Raw genomic sequence first — 26,965 nt, 5'->3', positions numbered from 1 at the left:
TCATAAAAGACTATTCCATGATTGTTCCAAAATGTCGTGAAGAACAATTTCTATGACATTTGGAAAACGTCATAAGGTTGATGACACTGGTAAAACATCATAATAAAACGTCATAAAATTAAGTTGAAATTGAGATAGAATAAACATATCATGACGTGGTGACCAAACGTCATTAAAAAAAGTTATGAAAGGTTGTATTTGTAGTAGTGGTTTACAGTGGTAAAAAGTAAGAGCCAAATTGGAGAAATTTTTCAGTCCTACAGGATAACCACAATATCTAATGGTATTCCCTTCCAATCACCATTTGACACTCAATATTTAATTAAAAAATCATATTTAAGTTATTTTATCAAAGACTATATTATGTTTCTTTCTAAAACCATACACCTTACACTCTAATACTCAAAACTCTAAAACTCTATACCCTAAATCCTACATTCTAAAATCCTATACCCTAAACTCTAAACTCTAAACCCGAAATCCTAATTCAAAATCATTAATATCCATGAAGGTTAATTCACAAATAATAAAACTATGTAAAATTATAATTTTGGTCTAATAAATCCATTTGTCAAAATATAATAGGTGAGAAGGACCACTAAACATTGCCAAGTGGTTCTCCGAGAGGATTGAAATTTTTTTCGCCAAATGGACAGCTTTTAAGGCATTCAAATCAATTGCTTTGATTAATACAATTGTGTCTATAACGTAAATTTACTTCTTCAATTGACTATTTATTAATAGAAAATTTATCCAGATTTACCAAATTGAATATTTTAATTTATAAACACATTTATATTTAAAATTGTTACATGTTTTATAGCATTAAAAAAATTGTAAAAGCTATAATTAGGGAGATATTTTCCATTTTCAATTAAAATGGCAAAAACGTAAACTCAACTAAATAATTTGAATATGTTAATTAATTATAAAAGAGAACTCAGTAAGGAATGTTTATATAAGTTTTGGGTATAGATTTAAAAAGAAAAAAAAACTTAAAAAAAAGCTTGAAAAATAGATGTATCTCTAATTTTCTCGTATTGTTGAATTCAGTTGTGTAAACATCTGTTGTAATCTTATCACTAATCGATCTTGTTGTAATCTTATCACTAATCGATCTTATTATGTGGGGGGTTTTTCTTAATCATCAACTGAGGTTTCTATTTAAATTGTAACCAAAAGGAAATTACTGTAATGTAATAAGGACTAGGTATGATGCAACAGAACTAACCTGTTAGAATCCAGCAACGGTAGTCTTGAATTCACAAGACTATGGTTTCTCGAATCCAAGAGAATTTCTAGAATCTATTAGAATAATTGAGAAAACTCAAAGGTTTATTGATACAAAAGATGTCCCAAATACAAATAAATATGATGCTTATATAGGCATCAATAACCTAAACAAAATCAAAGTCATAATCTAACAATGAAACCTAAAGAATCCAAATTAAAAGGAAACAAATAAACCTAAATAAATTTGTTCTAAAATGAAAATATAACTAGCCTAAAATACTAAATCCCGATTAGAAACAGTAAAACGTCTTTATTTGGCTTAAATCTGACGAGGCTCACTAAAATGAGTCTTGTAGATCTCGTCGTTCTCATTCCATAAAGGTATTATGTGTCTTAAATAGACATTCTGGTTAAAATATGCAATTTCATATGAGCAATATGAAAGTCTAAAAGATCATCTTTTTAAATATTCCAGCAGTTAATTGCTTTAGAACGCGTGAATTACATATTTTCAAAGTATTCTTCTTGATTGTTCGCCGCTTCCTTGATTTATATTTTTCTGATTTAATTTACCCATTCTTTGTCATGTATCAATGTACTGTATATAGTATGTATTGGGTTATAGGTACCGAGAAAGAGGAAAAGAAAGATAGGCATATATAGTTATGACTGTTTTGTGCTCAAACTCCTCAAAGTATCAAAACACAACCCCAAACACTTAAATTTAGAACTTATATTAATGCTCATTAAAATTTCAAGTTCAGTAGTATTAGTTTTGCATGCCAATAGTTCTTACAAATTAAATTTGATTGGCAAACTAATACATCAGTACGTTTTGACTCGCAATATAATTGTTACTTGGACCAAAAGAATCTGTTAATAACAACTAAGGAATTATACGCTTGAATCTGTCAAGGCCAACCTTATAGCCAATAGTCTTTATGTCTTGCTGCACTCGTCCTTGAAAATCACTGTATGTAAAAGGCTTGTAGATTGAGCTTTGAATCACACTGCCTTCGTCAGGAAACACAAAGTAGCAAATTGATATGCGTTCTCTGTATTCGTTCACCTTCACCCTGTGTTTCACACTCTTGTATTTATCATCACTTATCGCCTGGTTTGATCAACATGAATTCAGTAAGCACTAATTTTAAATGGAACAAAAATAAGGGTAGTGAAATTTGCACTCACTTACCCCATGCATATTACAGAGGCCACGATTTACAACTATCAACATACAAGTTCATATGGTATCCAATTAGCACAAAACACAAATGAAATATTTCTTGATGCTGTCAACAAAGACCATTGTACGTGACTTAATTATATCAATTCGTAAGTTAGACAACATCTTTTTTTTCATGCTTTGTTTTTCTTGCCACAGAACGATATCAACATGCTATATATGTAATACTATACTAGACAGTTTAATAAAATTCCCAATTATTTGGGCATGATCGATGAACTCGATTATTTAACTATTGTAATCCACAGCAGCAAGCAATATTATAGCATTATATATGAAATCAATTCAAAGTATATATCAACAATATTTGAGAAAATGAATAGTCTAGCTTAGTATATATCTACCCTGATAGTCTAGCTTAATTTATATATACATAATACATATGGGAATGATCGAGGAGCAAGACCTGCATCATATCTCCAAGATTGACGACTAGAGTGTTGGGAATGGGTTTCACAGTGAACCACTGATTGTCTTTGAGCACTTCAAGGCCATCGACCTCGTCCTGGTTCAGTATGGACAGCACTGAACTGTCAGTGTGCACGTCCATTCCCCATGTAGATTTGTTTTGGTTTTTAGATTTGGACGCCCACTGTGGGTATCGGTATACACGTACTAAACCAGTAGATTCTGATAACTTTGTGTCGGATTCATTTGGATCAAGACTCAGGTTCTTGGACATACCTTCATATAGGGTTCTGCCAATTCGACCTAGATGCCTTCCATATTCTTCTAGCACAATGCTTAGATGTGAATCAGGTAAAGAAAATGGTTACCCTTTTGTGAAGCAATCTCACTAATTACAAATATAAATCCAAGGAAAACACAAAATATATAATTATATATATAGAGAGAGAAACAAGGATTACGTCTAATTAGTTAAATCTATCAATCAAAGAATTTACTCATACGTACAATTAAATTTCAACTACAAACACACTCCACATCGTAGGCTCCACGGCCAAACTAAAAACTGTATTTGAGTAAGAACATTAAACATTCGAACAGCTAAACACGTGTTCGATTATCGCTATACCCTATGTATGTCGGACTGTAATTCCAACAATCAAATTAGTAAAATCAAGCTTGAAAGTAAGACATGCGCTTTGGAATATCAGCCAGATACAGCTAGCTAGCTAGTTTTCAAATTAATACGACTTCTAAACTAATACTACTAAGAAGTAAGAACTAAGAAGTAAGTACAGTGTCTCTGAATTAATAAAACAGTAAATGGGTTCTCCACTAGGTATTAATTTCCCAGGAGTAGGGTCATCAGTTATATTTAAACATGGAGCCAAAAAAGAAAGAACTGTGGATACATATATAGTTAAACAAAATTGACTGTGAGTAGTACGTACCAGAAAGAAGCAATTATAGGATCGTCAGATTGAACTCGAGACAGTTGACAGAGAGGCACGTTGAGACCCTCAACCAAATTGATATTCTTGTGTTTCTCGATCGATAACGCAGCCCCAGTTGGAGTAAGGGCAGGGGTACCCCAGAAGTACGACAGAGGGTTTCTAATAAGGGCCTGTTTGGATTCAAAGTTAAGAGAAAAAAGCGTTCTGGCATGGTCATGGAGTTGACGCAGAAGACTTTGAGGAACTCCATGGTTCACCAAACGAAATAATCCCCATTGCTTGCAAGGCTCCTCAAGAAGCTTGCAGTCCCCAAGCTCAAGGCACCTGAGATCCACAACTGGTATAGGATCCGAGTAGAGGGCACCACAACCCGAATCGGGGGTCCGGACCGGGTGGCTCAGTGAAGGTTGGAGTAGGTTGCGAAACGGAGGAGGGTAAGATTCAACGCTCATGTTTCAGAGAGAAATGGTGGAGTTTGTGTGGGGGTGCTGTTCATCTTCTTGCTGCTTATAAAAACAAAGACGCTCCAAGCTGGTGCAGCTAGAATGCGACAGCAAACTATATAATATTTTAATGGGAGCACGATGGATGTGTTTTATTCATGGGAGGTAGGACCTAGGGTTTTGTATTTGTGCGCTGTGAAGTTGACACGTGTCTGGTGGTCCCTCGGGTAGTCGGGTCTGGGTCATGATCTGATGGAAACCATTTTGGCCGTGTGACCCTAGCAATCTATGACCCAGATGTATCTGAAAGGTTCTGATGAACAGAAAACGATGTATAGAAAGGACCGGGTCGGAAGGAATGAGTTGAGATATTTGCTCACATTTCGATTCCTCATCAAGCAAATCATATATCACATCAAATTTCGACCATTTACTACAAGAAAAAATCCCGTGTGCGTGGCGCTTGGTGCGACGTACATATGTCTTTGAAAGATGGTGTTGGTTGTCTTAATTAGAGGCAATTCTAGTTAAGTTAGTACAGCTATTTTCTTTTTTGTATATATATATACAAAACAATTATCACATCAATGAATTATTTCCCACAATTTATTCATGTGCAACAATGTATAGTTCTAAAAATCCATTTTATAATTAATGTTGTGCAATTGTGGGTACTAGTACAGAGTATTATGATAATAATATGGCCATGCTTGTTAGTTACAATGACCGAGGATATGTGACAAATTTTATTGTCTTTTCATATCTATCTTCCTATTTGTCGTATAAAAAGTAAACAATGCGTTAATTTGGTTACATTACAAAAAGCAAAGCATGAATTTATTCATATTATTCAATATGATGAAAGTCGGAATGAAACTATGAAATAAAAGTACAGCAACGACAACAACTATGCACGTACATGCAATGACCGCAACGTGCCAACGTGTAGAGAATTCCGGCCTATGTTGCTGAGCTTTTCGGCCTTTGTTGACACTTTGAGGTTGCAGTATTGCGGTACCAAGCTAGCTCGGTTCTCAGGCAAAGAGCTTTCCAACAGTCCATGTGATAGCTTCAGTGAGTAAAGGTCTAGAATCAAGAATACCTTTCCAAGCTCTGAAGCTCATGAAAGATGTAGCTTTCTTCCTAAATTGTTTTCTTGTAAAACTAGCACTATTGCAGTATTGCCCCTACTTTCCAAGGTTTTCACTTTTCAACGTGAACTAATTTGCTCGAGCTTTCATGGCCCATGATCGTTTTCAATGCAGGCCTCATCTCAAAAATAACATTTAAAGCCCATAATTAACAAGCCCAACAAAAGTGCGTCGTCCTTTCTGGAAACAACGGACGTTTCATCTGTTCTTCTAAAGTTTTCTTCTTCAGAACAAAAAACAACAGAACTTGGTCCGCTTGTTCTTCAAAGTTCGATTGAGGCTCTTCTCTGCAACTCAGGTTGGTGCTTTAACCCCTAATCGATAACTTGATCTATACCCACCATTTTTAATTTGATGTGCTTGATTTTTCAATTTGCTTAGTATTTGTACTCTATATGCTTCGTTTTGGTGGGTTTTGATTAAGATTTTTGTTTTATTTTTGATTGGTTGAGTTTAAAGGTAGTTGATCTGTACATTATATAGCTGTGGCACTGCTTTCGTTAGTTCTTGAATTTTTTTTTATTTCAGGTTTTGTTATTGATAATGGTTGGAAATTCTGTGATTCGATAATTCAACACTATGTGCCATGTTAATTTGATGTGCTCTGTTTTGAGACGTTGGTTAATGTTCACTTTCCATCTAAGTTGTTATCTTGGCATCAATATAAACAGCGGCTGTATTGTAATGTTAATGTTTATAGATTTGTGATTTGTTTTCTCTATTTATAGACCTATTCGATTGTTGTTGGGAACTTGGGATTCTGCCAAATTAACTGCTGATACAGACATTTGAGCATAAGTTATACTTTGGTCGAGTTGCGTGTCGAAAGAGCAAAAACATTTCAGTCTCTGTACTAGTTGCTTCGGCTATATGATGGGTCAAATATGATCTACCAATCTACCATATTGGAGAGTCCTGGGGTTTAGGGGAATAGAGACTAGTCTGATCTGGTACCTTCTAAAACGTTAGGATCTTTTCTGAATGCTCTGTTATTTTTAGATTCTACTCACTGTTTATGATATAGTCCACTTTGGCCAAGTTTAGCTTTGAATGGTGGATTTGGGAGAACTCATTGGCTTAAGGGGACTAGACCATTTTATTTTTGTAATAGCTTGAGTCTCAGGATGGACATTTAACAGATGAACAGAACATCACATTCCATATAACTTGTTTTCAGTCTGTCTTTGTGCCAGAGCTTAATAGGCTTTATCTTATTCAATCAAGGTACAAATGCTTATACTTGTTATATGTATGCAGATTACAGCAAAGTGAACAATGGCGAAGCATCACCCTGATTTGATCATGTGCCGGAAGCAACCAGGGATTGCCATCGGGCGGCTCTGTGAGAAGTGTGATGGTAAGTGTGTGATATGTGACTCTTATGTGCGCCCTTGCACTCTTGTAAGGGTTTGTGATGAATGCAACTACGGATCATTTCAGGGTCGTTGTGTTATCTGTGGAGGAGTTGGTATTTCTGATGCTTACTATTGCAAGGAGTGTACACAGCAGGAGAAAGACAGGGATGGATGCCCAAAGATTGTCAATCTAGGTAGTGCCAAAACAGATCTCTTTTATGAACGGAAGAAGTATGGCTTTAAGAAGAGATGATGAAGGAAATATGGGTGTTGTAAGTTGAGACAGCGCTGAATACACTTTGCTTCTGAAAGAATTGTATCGGATAAAGTGGCATCTGAACCATATATATGCTCATTCTTAGTTTGGGTGGGCAAGGAAGAAGAAAAACCTTCATGTACGAGTATGACTCTAGCATTATTGTATCTTTTAGATGAGTGAGGCCTAATTCAGGCTGTTAGCCTATTATCTGAATTTTTACATGAGTGAGGCCTAAATAACATGCTACTTGCACGGTTGCACATAGGATGAAAAATTCATTTTTTCTCGTTTTTTCATGCAAAATTGCTGTTAGCCTGAGTTCAGGTACAATTTTTATGTTTAACACTAAACGCAATTTGGCTAATAAAGCAATCTAAATTGCATTTCTATATATTTTAAATGTGAGCTACATGTTAGTTTTTTTCTCCAAACAAGGCCACATGGTAGTTAGAGGTCCACTAATCTACTATCTTTCAGTTTAATTAGTGTGAATTTTCTATATACTGCCGAATTGTACACCAGTGCTTTTGTCAGAGTTTTGTTTAGCTTCTTTAGATATTGTTTAAAAAAAAAAAGCTTCTTTAGATATTAGAGTAAACTAAATTTACTAATCTGAGTGAGAAGTACACTATCATGTCAAATGCTTTCAAATTCTCATACCAAGAATGTTGATTGATTGATAACGTGTCGTATTTTTCTCAAAATATAATTTTGATGAATAAGTAGTTGGCATATTTCGCACCAAATATAGCGTCATACGTATCATTCTTTTCGGCTCCTGTCAATAATAACATCAACAACAATATAATTTTTATGATAATTTCGAGTGTCTAATTAGGATTTTATCTGTGATGCATGTAAGCAGTTTATTAATGTAACCATTAATGTAGTTTTATGAAGTTTTACACCAAACTAGCGAAAATGATCTTATATAGCATGACTATAATTCTAACATTTAGAACATTTAAACTGACGTTTAAGTTATCATTAAGATCATATTTAGTTCCTTATCGATTATCAAAACTGGACCACAATGCTAAATCTGTCTCGAATGTCGATATTTAACGCATTAAGATCATATTTAACTCATCAACACATTAATCCTTCACATGTCGATATGTAACAAACCTAACAATGCGTACAGATTGATGATGATCGATGAGCTATTTTGGCTCTCCTCCTTCTATTTCCCTTTGTTTCTGGCTCTCTTTCTACTAAGAAAAACAAATTAATAAAAATAAAAACAGGTAGACGAGCAAATTTAGAGGCCGTGGGTGACCCTAGCTCTACTCCAGGAGGATCAACGCAGAGATCGTCGTCGGCACACAGGTTTGGTGTTCGATCTCTGACGAATTCCCCAAGCTGAAACGAGACCAGAGAAATGATTACGTATTCGTATCGATCGTCATGTCATTATCTCGTTTTTTTCTTTCTCCTGATTCTCCTGTGCTTGGCTTCAACCTCGTCCTCCGCCACATTCCTCCCCAGTAATTATATATATAACCCATTTTTATTTTAATTAATTGTCTCTAATTCATCATATGTATCTCTCTTGTTTTAACTAATTAGTCTCAAGCTTTCATGAGTTGTAAGTCATATTTACTTGGAATATTTGTAAAATTTTGCAGATCATATATTTGACCCTCCTCGTGGACCCTTTGGACGCTCGCTTCTTCAAACCCAAAAAAGTAATGTTCAATTCTATTCTCACTCGCTTGGTTCCATTTGCAATTTTATCTATCACATAATGCATCCACACACACCAATTCATCGATTTCAAAACGTCTTTGTGTATATATATGATTGAATCAGCTGCATTTTAATTATTCATTCCTTATTCTTTGATATACTGTCCGAAGCAATAATCGTGAGTCTTTGTAATTTTTTGGCTTTTGAATGTATGTGGTTATAATATCTTAACAGAATACTGTCGATCTGCATGAATAAAGTCAATCAATATGGACGAATTCGATCATCCAAATCTCAATGATCGATTATGTTGTAGCTAGGGCATGTTTTGATCGGAGATTTTGATCAAGTATGAATTTTTTTATCAAAACTCACATAATATTTATGTGCAGCTTGCCCTGTGAACTTTGAGAATCAGAATTACACAATCCTTACAAGCAAGTGCAAGGGACCAAATTACCCACCCAAGATCTGTTGTGAAGCTTTAAAGGAATTTGCCTGCCCTTTTGCAGAGCAGGTTAGTGACGAAAAAAGTGATTGCGCTACAACCATGTTTAGCTACATAAACATCTATGGGAAATACCCTCCTGGCCTGTTTGCATCTCAATGTAAAGAAGACAATAAAATTGGTCTTGAATGTGCGGATGCTGAGCCACCAAAACCCAGCAGCAGCAAAGCCTCCCCATCGGCGGCTCACGTAGCACTGGCCGCTGCTATCATATTATTATCATTACATTTCCTTTGAGCTGCTGCTGCTGCTGCTGATGCGCGCCGATGTACAAGGTCATCTTAATTACTTGTAACCCAATCTGATTCAATCATTGCCGGATTTTATTCCACCAATTTGTATACTAGCTAGTATCAATTGACTCTAAGTAGTAAGTAATAGTATAACTTTGTTACATATGCTTGCGAGACAGGGGGCGCATACATTACTAGATTTAGGATCAATCAAGTTTTAATTCCTTTCATATCCAATGCCATGTTTGAATATTTGATCATATACGTACGACCGTACGAACGTCACAAAGGACCTAGACAGATAATTTTTGTTACCGCGCGCTGTTCGAATGTTTCAATGTTTTCAAACGACATGATAATCGAAGTTATGTCATATGAGGTGAAAATTTATGCATTCAATAAATTTCTTCCGAATTGTGAGATAGTCGATAAACTCAGACTACAAATAAGAGTCATCTAAAACCAGTTAATTGAAGTTGTAAAACTGAAAAAAAATTCGTGAAGTTTGCTGAAACTAAGACGATAGATTTATGTCAGCTTACTACGATTCTCAATTGATCTGACCATGTAAAAACAAAGTTTTGGAACAACTAGCCCGCATGCCGGGATGTGTAAACACTTGGTCATTTCTTAACCATTGTTTTTCCTCTTTGAATCTGGACCAAATAACCAACATCAAGATAAGTCAAAATATTGTGTAATTGAGAGTCTTAAATCCACCAGTATATATTGTTCCTTATCAAGACAAAATACATGGGATTCATCATACAATACATCAAGCACTATTCACCTATGCATTTTACCTTAAATATTATTGAAGTAAAAATAATAATTTTACAGAGCATGGTGGGTCTTGATTTCTGAGTTTATTTATTTAACATACTACAAATATATAAATTCATCCTCTACTCGAAGATAAACAGTTATTTTTCTTATAATTATTGCAAAATTAATAGCTTCTAGACTTGAACTTTTAGCTTTTGCGAAAATTTCTTTAAAAGAACTCTAAGAAGAAAATAAAAAATATTAAAAACTAATAAAATATACAGGTAACCTTCCTAAAAAACCACAAATTACTATGATATTATATATAGAGTCCAACGTAGAATCTACGAAACTAGAGAAAATATCATAGTTCTTGAAGAAATTTTCGAGGAAGATTAAAAAGCCCTAAACATTTTGAGCATCGGTTAGATCCGCCATAGCTAGTATTAGAGTCTGCTTTGCTCAAGAGCAGGTAGGCAAAAAGGCTTATGCCACAAAGTTGACTTCTCTTAACCAATAAGAGAGAATTCAAACTTAAAAACTTTCAATCCTTTTGTATTACAAAAGATTATGATAGGTGGCAAAAGTGTTTTTATTCAAGGCATATTCAAAAAGACCAATACTTGATAGAGTACGTGTGTAGAGTACTAAATACATTCTATGACGAAGTTTCTCATCTGCAACGAGAATTAGAAGTCGAGGAACTTGATCTATTACGATCGAGTCTGATAGAATTCCTAAATCATCTATCCAAGAACAAGACTGCATAAAAGCTGCTTGAACAACTTAGAGAGATTTCATCTCAAAGTCAACCAACTTGAAGAGATAAATTCAAGAATTGGAAGACATGAAATAAAACTTGATTACCTCAAAGAAAAACAATATCTACTAGATATTGAAAAGAAGTTAGTTCGAACAAAAACCCTTGTTAATAACATTCAAAAGCAAGCGTTCGAACTAAGAAAGACTCAGGAAACCCTTAAAGAACATCTAGAAGCTCTAATCATCCGAATCGGATTAACCAAAAGGTTGAGGTAAAGGTCAGGAAAAAGGAAAAAGAAGCCAAAAGCATCTATATCCCTACATCAACATAACTATAATATCATAGTGAACCTAAGTTTTTTTCATGGAAATCCTCCAGTTTCACTGAAAAAAGGAACATGAAGATGTTAAGTAGAGTATTAAGCAAAAGAAGCACAATTCATGTACAACTCATCTATGCTCAAGAATTTGAGTATAATGAGATATAATCAAGCGTACGGGAAGCATTAGTTCTTAAATTCAAACTCAATGAGATCTATAAAAAGGTTATTTCCTTTTACATTCCCACAAGTTCAAGAATTTTGAACTAACTGTCCCGGCAACAGGTGGAGAAATAGATCTCAGGCTGATAACTTAGAAGGGTTATTCATACATGCATATTGGAGTAGTACAAGTAGGAATAAAACTCCTAGCCAGAGATGAGATAGACTGCTCTGTCCTATGTGTCATATAAGATGACAGGATAACAGACTTCAAAAAAAGTATGCTAGGAACAGTGGAAGCCTCCATATGCAATCAAGTAGCATATTTTAATGTTTTCCCAAACTTCACCACTCACCTCAGAGATGAACCACACTATATTCGGTTAAGAATCAAGACAGATGAAATTTCTATGAAAAGAGGAATGATGGAGCTTGTCATAAATTATCAAATCAATTATAAGTTTATGAGCTCGAATGTAGCTCTGAATACGAAGTTTCTCAACAGTCTCAGGATCACTACATCCATGCTCACAAATCCAAAAAATCATACGGAGCAAAAGCATGTCACAAAATGGAATGAAGTGACATTTCCAAGAGAATGGAACCTGAGACCTCCCGTCAAGCAAGTAGAGAATACTAATGTTTCAATCTATAAAGATATTGGAGGAAAGATAAGTCTACAACTCCATAGACAGTTATGAAGAAGGAATCATTTCGGGAACCAAGTCATCTATATTCCTCGAAGAATCTTTTGGGGAAGAAGATACAAAGAGACCACTGAAAATGGTCAGGTCTGAAGAACTAAAGAGGCTATATTCACGAGCAGATACTTGTAAATCAGTGGAGGAATTAGAAGAAATGATGAAAAAAATTTCTCAGGTCAAAATAAAACCCAGAAGAAAGATTCTTCCTCATCAAGATGCTCAGCCAGAGTCTGTGAGCCATCTAACATGAATAAATACACTCTTCAAGGACATACTGTAGTTTAGAATAACACGAACTAACCCACGAAGATCATCAGAGAAAATAAAATCAAACTCCCTAAATGATTAGCTCCTACAGGAAAACCTAGATAAATGAGTTCTCAAAAGTTCATTCCTACTGAACGCAAATGGGGACAGTCAGTATCTGAAAGATGAGTATGCCTAGACCTGGATCAAGTCGGAGATAAAAGAAAGACTATAGATAATTAGGTAGGTAGCTTAAGGTTAACCCAAGCGCTGGTATTGTCAAAATACGAATACCACAAAGCTAATGCATATTACAAGTCGACCATGACTGGAATAGTCCATAAGTGGTATCAATCCTTCAAAAGGAGCGCTCAATGACCTCATTGGGCAGCTAATTTGGCTCAAACCAACAATCATCTAGACTTTGCATGTCCTATTTACGCACAATTCCGTGGAGATGTTACGGGACATAACGAGCAGTTAAAGGAAGGATCTAAGGCAAATATTTAAAAACTCAGCATCTGCAACATGAGGTATTTTGAAGAATACACGAATAAATTCCAGAAATACTATTGCACTATTAGAGACATAGATAATGAAGATCTGGTAAGGACCTACTACAAGAAATTACTAGAACCATGGAATGATGCAGTAGCACAATCTTTATAACAAAATCTCTTACCATTCTGTACGGTAGGCGGGATTGCCGAAAGAGTCAAGGATCTCTTGAGGAAGCAATGTGTAAGAATAGAAAATCCAAAACTGCGAAGAAACAACTCAAAGGAGTTAAAAACATGTGTCTCGAGATATTGGAGACTCTTACGTATAATATACTCTTGCGAAAAGATATGTCATCCCCGACGAATATTGGGAAAAGGCTCTGAGATCAGTCATTGGAGTTGTTATGGCTGAGCATGAGATAATCATGGACAATGTGGGTTATAATGTTAATATTTCCCTAGGTGGAGGAAACTTTAGAGTCAGGGTCATTTGGCAATGTGAAAGTCAAGGAGCTGATGTGTTGATAGGAAATGATTTCCTTCTCCAACAAATTGTGATCCAAAATCCAGAAATGATTGGATTTGAGAAAAACCATAATTTTTTCTGTGAATCTTGCATTACAGAAGCAATAAGCAACATCGGAAAAAGGTTTACAAATCAATATCAAAAATCGCCAACGAAGAGTGGTGATTATAAGCCAATTATGGTGCTACTAAAAGACCATTTGAAAGATCATAGTGTGATAGTGTGAAAGATAGAATCACAAAACTCAGAGTTAGGGGAAGAATATGACTTTAATGGATCAGATTCAGATTCATTAGATCAAGAAAGCTCAGATAGAGAAGATGAGTATATCAGAGAGCATAACCTAAATGTGTATGCTAACAAAGTTGAGTTGAAAAATGTGCCAACCCTTGCAAAAATAAAGAATTTGTTGAAACCAATAATTATTGAAGATCCCTAACTATACTAGGAAAGAGATCATGTATATTGTCAACTTAAAAAAAATGTACGATGTCAATGGCATCTATCATGTCAAAGCCATCCCTCATTATATGAAAGAAGACATGAAAGAAATAGAGTCAGATTCAAAAACTGCTTGAGAAAAGGTTAATTAGACCTTCAAATTGCCCGCATCATGCCCCGACATTTCTAGTTAGAAATCATGCAAAACAAGTAAAGGGAAAAGCTATGATGGTAATTGACTACAAGGATGTTAACAAAAATACCATTAAAGACGAGTATCAGATAGCTCATATGAGAGTCGTCATCAATCGACTCAAATGAGCTAAGATCTTCTCAAAGTTCAACGCTAAATTAATATTTTAGCAAGTAAAAATGCACCTAGATTTCATAGCCTTAACAGCTTTTGGAACACCACAAGGGCATTACGAATGGCTGGTTATGACGTTTGGTCTCAAGCAAGCTCCGTCTATTTTCCAAAAGAAGATGGATAACATTTTCAAGCCCTATTCGGATTTCTGCATATTTTATATAGATGGCATCTTAGTCTTCTCAAAAACTATAAATGAACATCTGAAGCATTTAGAGCAGGTGTGCATGCTCATTGTACATAAAGGAATCATTTTGAAAATAAAAATATATATATGATCAAAGGAGAAATAAAGTTCTTAGGCATTCATGTAAAAGATGGAGAGATTCATCTCTAAGAACACATTGTCAAGAAAATCAACCAATTCCTAGATTAAATCACTGATGCAAAATCTTTGCAGAGGTTTTTAGGAGTTGTCAACTTTGCGAGAGATTTTATCCCTCAGGTTAGTGGCCTCACTGCTTTACTCTCACCAAAGACTAGTTCCAAGAAGAAATTATGTTTCATGGAAGACGACAGTAATACTGTCAAAAAGATCAAAGAGTTAACCAAAAGTCTACCTCATTTACAGCTACCAGAAAAGAGAGAGACCAAATCATCCTGCAAACAAATGCAAATGATTATTACTGGGCATGAGTAGTTCTTACAATAACTCCGGATACAAATCAAGAAAAGATTTGTAAATTTCTGACAGGAAAATTTAATGCGCCAGAGTTAAACTATTACACTGGGGATAAAGATGTGTTAGCTCTGATCAAAAACATCAAAGGTGATATGAGAACCTTGTGCTACAATTCTAATGCTTATATGCCTCATTCTATGTCATGCTAACCCTTATTATTAGCTAATTAAGTCATATTGTTCATATGTGTGTTAGATGAGACTTTGACTACCAAATGTGTGAATTAAAACATGAAAACGCAGAAAATAAGGAATATAAAATATTTCTGGAAATTACATCCTAAAATATCTTTTCTATTTATCTTATGTATTAATTTGATTTATTCTGATATTTTGTAGGATTCCATGATTTATGGGAGTGTGAAGGTTGATGTCTCACGTCATATTTCAAGAAATTGATGAAGAAATCCTAGGGTGGAACCGTGGACTTGAGATCAAGATAAATTCTGATTTTATGGGGAGGAAATTAAGGGATGCACCTAGACACAATTGAGGAAAAGGAGGAAAAGTAATTCTGATTTTTACTTTCCTTATTCCCGTGCATCACAAGGGGATTTGATCTTGATTTCTTTCTCTCTTCAAATCAGCCTAGAGTCAAGAGGAAAAAAAGGAGTTTATGTGCAATTCTAATTAATCTTTTATGGATTAATTGTAGCCATTCATCTTCAGTTGATTCAAGGGCCATGATGCATTAGAAGAAACCCTAATTTTCTCTATTTAAACCACATGAAATCAGCAGAAGGAGGGTCGTCATTCTCACAAAAAGAAGCCAAGGTTCTGCCTTATACATACTCATCACCACCAAAACATAACCAGGCCGCTAGCACCATTCTCCTTCATTCATTTTATCCAAAGCTCTAAGCCTTGGAATTCCATTCAAGAAGAAGTCGTGCCACCTTGTTGGGATATCTCTAAGAAGATCTTCAAAGTGTAACTAGATGACTTCTAGCAATTATGTTACGGTTTCTGGTTTTGTTTTGTGTGTTATTGATATTTGTTTGTTAGATTTAGTTCTAATTTTTCGATTACTTCTTATGTAATGAATTATTTTCAGATTTATAAAATAGTTTTTGTTTCGGAAGAATTACTATTCTACCATTATGTGTGTCTTAACCTAATAGGTTTCCTATTAGGAGATAGATTAGCATCTCTATAATATATTAGGACTTCGAATACTACGGGACTGTGGTTTTATAAATGCCTATATATAGGCCCCCATATCATTCAATAATACACAATTATTTCATCATGCATCACGTTATCACGCACTATGCCCTAAAACCCTTAACTTTTAGAGCCTTATATTTTTTTTCTCTACCGCCGGCCTCCGGCATCTTTCCATCGGCGCTTCTCGTCGGCGATAGCCCCTGCCCGCCGCTCCTGCTCGCCACCGCTGCAGACCCCCCCTACAGCCTTTGCCGACCCCTGCAACCCCCCCCCCCCCTTGCAGCCCCCGCAACCTCCTGCCTGCAGCCCCGCAGCTCCGCAGGGTCTCCTCCGCATTCGCTCCGCAAAAACATCTTTTTACTCCGCAAGTCCCCGCATCAAAGCATTCAAAATTGCTCTCCTTACCTATTCACACAAGAAACGCAAACTTCACAAACAAAGTCTTCGCTCAAGAGAAGCTACTCCCGTCTTCTCCACACCTTCAAAGGTAAATTTTTCATTACGTTCCCGTTTTTGAACGTATATATATATTATATCAGGCGCTATTAGCCTTCTTCTTGTCTTCATTCCGGCATTTCTTATAACGCCGATGAGACTATAGAGGGATGGGTTTCCCCTCTTGGTCGATGTTTTTTTGTGTAACGGTCTTGGGGGAGTCATGATTGTTTTGAAAGAGAAATTAATCGATTTTTGTGTGGTCGCCTGAGTGCACCACTGTATTGGGTACGATCATGAGTATTGCGGTTTGCATCAATTTTTCTTGTGACCATATACCTCGCCCCTTCTAATTCCTATTATACTTGAATCTAATAGATTATGTATTCGTTTTTGTAGATGTCATCGCCATTTCGACCAAAATTTGGCATTCTTGATCTAGAAGGCAAGGAATACCACCGTTGGGTTTCCGACATAGAGCTCGCTTTCGAGAGCCGAGGAATTGAATGCATGTTTGCCGACCCTCCTGCTAATTTCCCACCCATGGCCAAGACTCAAACTCTCATCTTCATGAGAGGTCACTTCCATGCAACTCTCAAGTGGCAATACTTGAACATAAAAGATCCTAAAAAACTATGGGACAAACTACGCTTGCAGTACAACAACGTTCATGATAAGCTTCTCCCTAAATTGACCGTTAGATGGGATAACATCCGTCTATTGTACTATAATAGAGTGGATGACTTCAATCAGGATATGTTATGCCTGTAATCTGATCTTGGCACCGTTGGTGTCATCAAGACCGACCTAGATCTTCTCAATAAGACATTGGACATGTTTCTAATCAACCATGAGGTTCAAGCTCATACGTACCGTATTCATGTTGAGGAATGGAAGATCTGGTCTTTCGCCGACTTAATGGCGCTCTTAGCTAAGAAGGAGAGGCATTCTGAGATCCTCCTCAACAACAACAATAGACATATTGGTACTAAAAAGATTTCTACGCCACAGTCTAACTATGGGAAAACTCCTAAGCAAAAGAATCAATCATGGAACGCTCCATACCAGCACCAAAACAACAACTCTCGTGGTGGGAGACAACAAGGCCAGTCTCGGCCTAAATCCAATACATGGACTCATGATGGTGGCGGCGCCACACCCTCCGGGGGAGGCCGTCCCGTCCCAAACCTCAAGGAGGCCGTGTGCCTCCTCATGTCTCCACTTTTGGTAATGGCAAGTCTTCATGCTTCAAATGTGGCTCTTTCAAGTACTGTAATCGTGATTGTCGCGCTAGCAAAGAGATGATCAAGGCATACTCCTCCTACAAGAAGTTTCTACAACCCGAATCACATCATGTGGATGAGGACTCTGAGATCGAGACTCACCACATCTCCATGAAGTTTGAGCCTCTTGCTTCTAAGGCTAAGCCTCCGGTCACTACCATGGATACCCCCGAATTTGATTAGTTGTTTTTAGCTTCTTTAGCTTTATGATTTCAAGTATTGTTATAGCCGACCGCCATTGTTATTTTCATTGACTTTGGAATTAGAAGTTCATGTGTGATGTATTAAAGATTGGAATTTAATAAAATTTCTCATTTTCTTGTTTACAAGACGATCTCTTTGAGAATTTTATTTACCTTACACTTAGCATGATGATCAACGTGTGCAACTCACGTGGTTTTTAAATTGGACGTTTTTGGGTTACATGGGACCCTAATAGCACTACATTGTGAATTTAGAACTTCAAAATTTAGAAAACGGACCTCAGAACATTAAAAACGACATCGTTTTGCCTTTGGCCGTACCCGGTTACTGTTCCTGTGGTTTCAGAAAGTTTTCCAACGTTTTTCCGGCGTATTGACCGCCTTCCTGCCATTTGCCAGCATTTCTGGCACCACTATCCGGTTCATGTCGGATCTGCAGCTTCGGCAGCCGCCGCCCGGTTTCCGGCGAGTTTTCCAACATTTGTTCATCGTTTCTCGTAATTTTTCCAGCATATTTCCAGCAGTACTTGCTGCCACGTTTTCCTAGTCTAAATTTCACCCGGTTTTGAGTTCTTTTGACATGGTTTTCCGGTTAGTTTTCTGGTTTTCTCCAAGTCCGTTATATGTACTCACTAACACTCTTTATGTGTTTTTTTACACCATTTTTAGATGGTTTCTACCACCCTAGTTTACTGTTTAGTATTTCACTGCTTCAATACCATGTTTTCCAACTCTTCAGTTGAAGAATGTAGTACTATTGCCATGTAATACATTCGATGAGATCACACTTTGTTCTGATTCCATTTCTTACAATATTCTACGGTGTATTGTTTAGAATTATTCCCGTGTCGCTGACTCTCTTAATTGTCATTTTGTAGATGTCTCGCGGTGAAATCGAATGTCTAGTTGATTGCATAACCACTCACATTGTTCTACGGCACAGGCAGTTGTTCATGGATCTAGTGTTTTCAATTTGTTCAATGACTATAATGATTGGTTCGAAATCCATCATTCAAGGAAGAGACACCGCTTCTTTCATGTTGCCTAATGGTACGACTCTCAACGTCGTAGATGCTCTTTATGCGCCGAAGTCTCCCTGCACCTTGTTAAGTTTTAAGGATATACGTGCTAATTGTTTTCACCTCGATACTTATGTTGAGAATTGAGAGGAATATCTTTGTGTTACCTCTGAGAAAGCAGGTCAGTGCCGCAGCTTAGAGAAGATGAAGAGTCTCGAGAATGGTTTGTATCTTATTTCCATTCGAATTTTTGAATCATATGCGGTTGAACACAATTTTTGTGATTCAGACTCTTATATGTTTTGGCATGCCCGTCTCGGGCACCCTGGACGTGATATGATGATTAGAATTCTTATGAATTCATATGGTCATCAGTTTTTCAAGTCCCGGAAGCGATTAAAGGATCACCTCACCCATGCTCCACATGGTGAGGCCGTGCCTACCCGTGCACCGCACGGCGTGGCCGAGCCTGCCTCTCTCGGCAGCTCCACGGCTTTCATGCCGTCAGTGGTGGCATCCCCTCCTTCACAGGAGCTGGTGATGCCTCACGTGCTTTCTAATGCCTCCATGGCAATTTCTGATGCCCATCGTTCGTTTTGCAAAGCTTGTTCTCTTGCTAAATTTCAAGGAAGTCCTTCTTTTGCTAAGGCTTCGACCGAGAACATTTCATTCTTACAACGTATCCAAGGTGACATTTGTGGACATATTAAACCAGAATGCGGACTTTTTAGATATTTTATGGTATTGGTTGATGCATTGACGCGTTGGTCATATGTCACTTTGCTATCCACAAGGAATGATGCATTTGCTAAGTTATTAACTGAGATCATCAAACTTCGGGCTCACCACCCCGACTATCCTATCAAATCCATTCATTTGGATAATGTTGGAGAATTCACCTCCAAAACTTTTGATGATTACTGCATGTCTATTGGGATCGAAGTTGAACATCTCGTTCCTCATGTTCATTCACAGAACGGTCTAGCAAAGGCTACCATCAAGCGTATTCAGCTTGTTGCTCAGGCAATGGTTATGGGTACTAACCTGCCAGTCTCTGCGTGGGGATATGCAGTGTTGCTTGCAACGACACTTATTCATTTCGGACTCGCGGCTAACTAAGCGTTTAATGCGTACCATATGGTAACAAGTTACGAACCCAATATTTCACACTTACGCATTTTTGGTTGCGCCGTCTATTTGCCTATTACGCCTCCACTGCGTACTAAGATGGGTCCTCAAAGAAGATTAGGTATCTATGTTGGCTATAATTCCCCAACGATTGTCCGCTACTTAGAACTAACTACCGGAGATCTCTTTATTACAAGATTTGGAGATTGTTACTTTGATGAGACATGCTTCCCGTCATTAAGGGGAGATGAGAATGTTATCATTCCGAATGAACGTCAGGAATTAACGTGGTGTGTCCCCACTATGTCTCATTATGATCCTCGCACTGCTCAAAGTGAGTTAGAAGAGCAATGCATTATCGACCTCCAAAAAGTCGCGGATTCGATCTCCGACGACTTTGTAGATATTGCTAAAGTGACGAGATCAAACATACCTGCTGCAAATGTACCAACATGGTTGGATGTCCCGAAATATGGGTGTGGAAGACAGGCTCCTGGACCTAGCAACGTTGGCACCATCCCTGGCAGTGTGACAGCCAACGGTAGTGCAGCCGTACGCGGTGGTGCTGTCAGCGCCCCTTGTGGAAACGATGCCGAGATGGCCCGACATGGAGCAGCTTCGACCTTGGCTCCTCAAATGAAAAGGGGAGACCGATTAACTCTAGGGATTCAAAGCTTAGAAAGAAGCGATTGACAAAGGAACAACACGTCATCAACGATGAATCACCATCGTATGAAGTGGTATCTGATTACAGCTATATCCATGAATCAACTCAAGTGTTACCGTGGGACGCTATGAAATCTTGTTTGATGCCAGAGAACAACGAAATCTCAGTGAATTTCACAAGTGAGCAGTTGGCCCGAAACCGAGGCACTACATACATTGATGACATTTTCACTTATTCTGTCGCACATGAGATCATATTTGAAGACAACGTTGAACCTCGCTATGTAGCTGCATGTGAACGCATAGCAGATTGGCTGAAGTGGAAGGAAGCAATCTAGGCAGAACTTGACTCATTAGCGAAGAGTGAAGTCTTCGGAAAGGTTGAATTGACTCTAAGAGATGTCAAACCAGTTGGACATAAATGGGTCTTCGTTCGTAAGCATAATGAGATGAACGAGATCGTGCGTTATAAAGCAAGACTCGTGGCGCAAGGATTCTCACAACGACCTGGTATTGACTATGAAGAGACTTATTCTCCTGTTATAGACATCATTACCTTATGCTACCTCATTAGTCTGGTAGTGTCCGAAATATTAAACATGCAGCTTATGGATGTGGTCACAGCTTATCTCTAAGGGGATCTTGATGCAGAGATATACATAAAAGCTCCAGAGGGACTATCTTTACCTCCACTAAGTGCCTCCAGACCACGGAGTGCTCATGCAGTCAGATTACGTTATTTGTTGTACAGGTTGAAACAATCCGGAAGAATGTGGTACAATTGATTGCACAAGTACTTGAAAGAGAGAGGATATAAGAATGATAAACTATGCCCATGTGTGTTCATATGAAAGACAAATTCTGGATTCGTCATCATTGCGGTTTACGTTGATAACATGAATATAATTGGTACTCTTGATGAGATTGAAGAGACCGTGTCTTATTTGAAGTCAGAATTTGAGATGAAGGACCTAGGGAGGACGAAATTCTGTCTCAGCCTTGAGATTGTGCATAGGGCCGATGACATCTTAGTCCACCAGTCGAATTACACGCAAAAGATGCTTCGACGTTTCAATATGGATTTATGAAGTCCATTGTCTACTCCCATGGTCGTCCGAAGTCTAGATATCAAGAAGGATCTATTCCGTCCTAAAGAGGATGATGAAGAAGTTCTTGGTCCTGAAGTTCCATACCTTAGTGCAATTGGGGAACTATTGTATATTGCTCAATGCATTAGACCGGACATATCTTTCGCAGTGAACCTATTAACTAGATTTAGCTCCGCGCCTACGCTAGGTCATTGGAATGGAATGAAGCATTTGTTTCGGTACTTGAAAGGTTCCCTTGACATAGGATTGTTCTATCCTTACAACAGAGAAAACACCATGACCATGCCACCTCACACTGGCGCCGCAGGAAGCCCCGGCAGCCACGGTGTGGTGGCAAACCACAGTGCCGAGAGCAGTAACCGGTCACGTGCAGCTTTTTTCCCCGATGCAAAGACTCGAAACAACTTGTTAGTTGGTTATGCCGACGCAGGGTACCTCTCTGACCCTCATAAGGCTCGTTCTCAAACCGGATATATGTTTACCATTGGGAATACGACGATATCTAGGAGATCCACGAAGCAAACTCTTGTTGCTACTTCTTCGAATCACGCGAAGATCATCGCTCTCCATGAAGTAGTTAAAGAATGTGTTTGGCTACGATCACTCGTTCGTCATATTCGTGATTCTTGTGGATTAGTCTCTACAACTGATCAACCTATGTGCATTTATGAAGATAATGCTGCTTGCGTAGAGCAGACAAAGTTAGGTTTCATCAAAGGAGATAACACCAAGCATATTTCACCCAAGTTCTTCTACAATGTTCAACAACATAAGTTCTTGAATGTTCAGATCAATCAAGTGAGTTCAGAATCTAATGTTACGGATTTGTTCACCAAGTATTTGCCTAAATCTACTTTTGTGAAACATGTGAAGAGCATTGGCATGCGTCGTAAATAGGAACTTTAGAGTTTGGTAGACTTCAGGGGGATTCTACATCACATGTTAAGATCTTTAAGTAGTTGGTGCGTTGTGCTCTTTTTCCCTTTGATCAAGTTTTTTGTTTTGCCCAAGAAGTTTTTGTTTTACTTGACAAGGTTTTTACCGAGGCAACGTTGTGCGCCATGCAACCTAGGCATGCAACACAAGGGAGAGTGTTCCGGGAGAATTAATATTCAACCCTTGTGTGTGTCTTAGCCTAATAGGTTTCCTGTTAGGAGATAGATTAGCATCTCTGTAATATATTAGGACTTTGAATCCTACGGGATTGTGGTTTTGTAAATGCCTATATATAGGCCCCCATATCATTCAATAATACAAAATTATTTCATCTTGCATCAATTTTTGATTTTCTTATTCAATGATTCATGTGTATGTCATGAATTTATCTTATTATGACTTAATGATTTTCAATCTTGTGCTCATGCTATATCTTCTTCAATGTCCTAAGTACGATTTACATATAGAATTCACCTTAAGTGCTATTGTTAACATGTTAGGTAAGTGACATGCTTAATATGTTAGTAATTACGTACTAAGTGACATCCAGAATTAAGTTGTTATCTAAGATGCCATAAGTAATTAGATAAGATATTGAATTACAAGTGGTAGGATTGAGAATTGCATGTTAACTTGTTAATTTATATGCCCTAAGTAAGAGATTGCATGTTCATGTTTCGATGTTAAATTGTTACTTGTAAATTCTAAATTGTCCTCTAAGGCTCGGCATACATGTGTTAAGAATGGGAATGTGTTGGTTGTTTTATAATCTGTTTGGTTATTTTTAGTGTGGATTGATTGACCACATATATGCACGTATAATTATTTTTTTTGTTTTATATTTCTTTATTCTGAAAACCAAAATCCAAACTATTTAAACCAAATCTTTGGTACTTAAATTGTTGATCTACTCTGGCATTGGATTCCCGGCTTGTAATGATACCATGCTTGCTAACACTACTAACGATGTTTTTACATGATTTTATTGATGGCCTTAAAAACACTCCACCAAAAGGCGCTAATGCATATTTATGAAACAAATTTGTAGTCAGAACTGACAACAACAGAGTTAATTTTTTTTTTCAAAAAAACTACAAATTAACTGATGCAGCAAACAGAGGAAGAGTATTGAGATGACAAATGTTTTTATCTCAGTATGAGTATGATGTTGAAATGATGACAGGTAACAACAACTTTCTGCTTGACGTACTTACAAGAGAGATGACAACATTTAGAAAAAAAAGATGAAGATGAAGAGAAAGGTGAAATCCTAGGAGAAGGAGATCTGAACCACAATCTTTGGGAAAGATACAAAAGTGGAGACCAGACTGTTGGACCTCTGTATGATGGACCAGGTTACCAATTCATTGTGTCCTATGAAACAACATAATCAACCCCGTCTACGGCTTATGACAAAATTAAATTAGGAAGATGGGAGCAAAAGTCAAAAGGAAAAGCTGAAGATCCTAATGAAGAAGAAAATCTCTGTAAATAGTATTTGTTGTATCCTAGTGATACAACTGCAACTGACTGGCCTCAGGGTAAAAGACCGGCTAGCCTGTCTCAAAAGGCAGACAATAAAGGGATATCAAGTCCATTGAAGACTGCTATTTTGCCAAAAAGCATAATAGCCCATTTTAGGGGAAAATGGCTGAAGTCACTGGAAAGAAAAATATTCATGGTTATCTTTTAAAGATTATTTAAGAGCCAGTGTTTAAGTCAGAAAGGCTATTGGACTTCAAACACAAGATCATCATAGACAATATTCTCCAAGCTTTCTAGCTACGAGGAAGACGAAGAACATATGTTGCGAAGCCTCAATGCACTGACCAAAGAATTGCATGGAGTCCATGCAAAAGAAAAAGAAAAAAAAACTCCAAAAGAAAGTAGTGCAACAGTGAAATATTTGGAAAGTCCTAAAAGCGCATGAGTTCCTATTTCAACGCTAAAAGAATTAGCTTGGTGGGAATTTCACTACAAGATTGGAAATGGTAAAATGCTTCATTCCACCTTAGCAATAGTTTTTGGCCCATATTATGGGAGATATCTTGTTGATGTTCATGTAGAACATCTGCATAAGTAGAAATTATGGCTTATAGAAAATGGATTTGTGCATAATCTTTAGACTAAGTCTAATGATGAGCTAGAGGGTCTTCCAGTCAAGAACATTTGACCAAATGGATGTATCCTGAGACTGAAATGTACTACTAGTCCTCCAGAATGGGAAATGGCATACATACGTAAAAATTACATCTCTCTATATCATTATGTGAAGATAATTCAAGATCCTATCAAGAGTTCAGTAAATTCGTGGAAAAATGGTAATCCCAACAACAACATCACATGGATGAATGCCATGTCCATTGTGTGCATCAAAAATATGGTCTGAAGAGATTATGAGTCCAACCCTTTGGCTAATGGAGAAAAGGTCATAGTCACATGTTATAATCATCCTCCACCAGATGCTATCATGAGAAATGAAATAGATAGAACTCTAGAAACTACAATGTGGCTAAAGAGAGTGGAGAAAGAGAAAGGATACATGATTCCTTATCCTTTGTCCTATGACTCAAATCTAAATGGTGAAGAAAATGAGGACACATAGCAAGAAAACGACTATGAGGGCCAAGATTCTTTGGCAAATTATGATTATGCAGATGAGGAATATTATAATGTCACGAACATGATGAAAAAGTAAGAGTTGTCGACGCATCCAAACAAAGAATCTTTCTTTTTCGCTTTTATGGTGCGGTTGCCGACGCATGTTGATAACCGACTTTACTGTATAAAAAATAAATATATTTCATGCTGTCATCCGTTGGTTTTAAATTATGCTTGGAGTTCGAATGCTATATAAGAAGGAGGAACTTCTTTGAGAAAGGAAAAAAGAATATTTCTTTTTCGCTTTTATGATGTGGTTGCCGACGCATGTTGACAACCGACTTTACTGTATAAAAAATAAATATATCTCCTTCTGTCATCCGTTGGTTTTAAATTATGCTTGGAGTTCGAATGCTATATAAGGAGGAGAAACTTCCTTGAAAAGGGAAAAAATGGAGGAGATCGAAAAAGAAGAGAAAAAAAACTTGAGAAGAGAAGTTCCCACTACCTTTCAAAAGAAGAGAAGAGTCAGTCTCGTAAGTGTTTTAGTATAATAAGAGTAAAAGTGTGAATGTATAATATACCTCGAGTGTGAGTGTACTTATTAGGGTATGAAATATCTCTCTGTTGTAATCATCTGGTGTGGTGTGCCTTTTTCTACAAGTAAATATTTGTATCTATGTCTATAATTATGAGTAGCTAAACTATTTTAATTATTTACCTAAGAGTAAGGCTTTGGGTTGTGATCGGTTCGATTACTCGACATCAATATTAACCATGTAAGCATCATAAGTAGTATAAAACAAGATGGTATCTTTCACAAACCGGGGATCCACCAGGGCGAAGAATCACAAATATTTAACAACGAATTCACAAAGAGATATAAAAGATTTGAGATATGAGTTTTAGACCAAAGATAAAAACAGAAAATAAACCTAAGCTACTATATAAATGTGATCAACCAACCAACATACAATTCATCACCAAAACAAATCATATAAAGCCAACGAAATTGAAGTTTCATTCTCCCTAAGGTTCATGCCAAAACAAGTTAAGAACAACTAAGGTTGGATCATGCAAACTAGGCTCCTACCCAGCTACCTATATGCATAGACACTTAACACATTCAACTATTGCTACCCGTCATTCATTGAAATCTAACATATTTATCCTACTATGCAATCCCAAAGCTACGCATATTGAATTCATTAAACATGTCACCTACTTAATCAACAATCATGTAATTTCGAAACTACATAGAAAAGACTAAACATGTTCATAGCACAAGTCTTTACTCCAACAACCTAAATATCATGCTACTACCCGCATACATAAGTAACATAACATATAAGTATCGAAATCATTCATGAACTTGTACGACATAAAACCAAAAATCATAGAACAAAAACCAACATCGGTATCTTCATATAACTTGAAATCAATAAACAACTTCATAGACAAAGTCG

General features: G+C 37.0%; 3 protein-coding genes across 3 annotated transcripts; 2 read left to right on the top strand and 1 right to left on the bottom strand.

Moving 5' to 3' along the window:
* Window positions 1–1,964: 1,964 nt before the first annotated feature.
* On the bottom strand, window positions 1,965–4,304 carry LOC126786439 (gibberellin 2-beta-dioxygenase 6-like). Its single transcript, XM_050512270.1, has 3 exons — window positions 3,838–4,304; window positions 2,886–3,222; window positions 1,965–2,347 (listed from the first exon to the last, which is right to left on the bottom strand). Exons 1-3 carry the CDS (start codon window positions 4,290–4,292, stop codon window positions 2,120–2,122), a joined length of 1,020 nt encoding a protein of 339 aa, XP_050368227.1. The 5' UTR covers window positions 4,293–4,304; the 3' UTR covers window positions 1,965–2,119.
* Window positions 4,305–5,638: 1,334 nt separating this feature from the next.
* On the top strand, window positions 5,639–7,318 carry LOC126786442 (PHD finger-like domain-containing protein 5A). The gene is made up of 2 exons (XM_050512273.1): window positions 5,639–5,732; window positions 6,692–7,318. The coding sequence occupies exon 2, from the start codon at window positions 6,710–6,712 to the stop codon at window positions 7,040–7,042; it is 333 nt and encodes a 110-aa protein (XP_050368230.1). The 5' UTR covers window positions 5,639–5,732; window positions 6,692–6,709; the 3' UTR covers window positions 7,043–7,318.
* Window positions 7,319–8,429: 1,111 nt separating this feature from the next.
* LOC126787474 (GPI-anchored protein LLG1-like) lies at window positions 8,430–9,482 on the top strand. Its single transcript, XM_050513353.1, has 3 exons — window positions 8,430–8,535; window positions 8,677–8,736; window positions 9,130–9,482. Exons 1-3 carry the CDS (start codon window positions 8,430–8,432, stop codon window positions 9,480–9,482), a joined length of 519 nt encoding a protein of 172 aa, XP_050369310.1.
* Window positions 9,483–26,965: the final 17,483 nt, after the last annotated feature.

This window comes from Argentina anserina, chromosome 3 (assembly GCF_933775445.1).
Source record: "Argentina anserina chromosome 3, drPotAnse1.1, whole genome shotgun sequence".
Taxonomy (NCBI): domain Eukaryota; kingdom Viridiplantae; phylum Streptophyta; class Magnoliopsida; order Rosales; family Rosaceae; genus Argentina; species Argentina anserina.
Note: the sequence above shows the minus strand (reverse complement) of the source record. Positions and strands in the feature narration are given on the sequence as shown.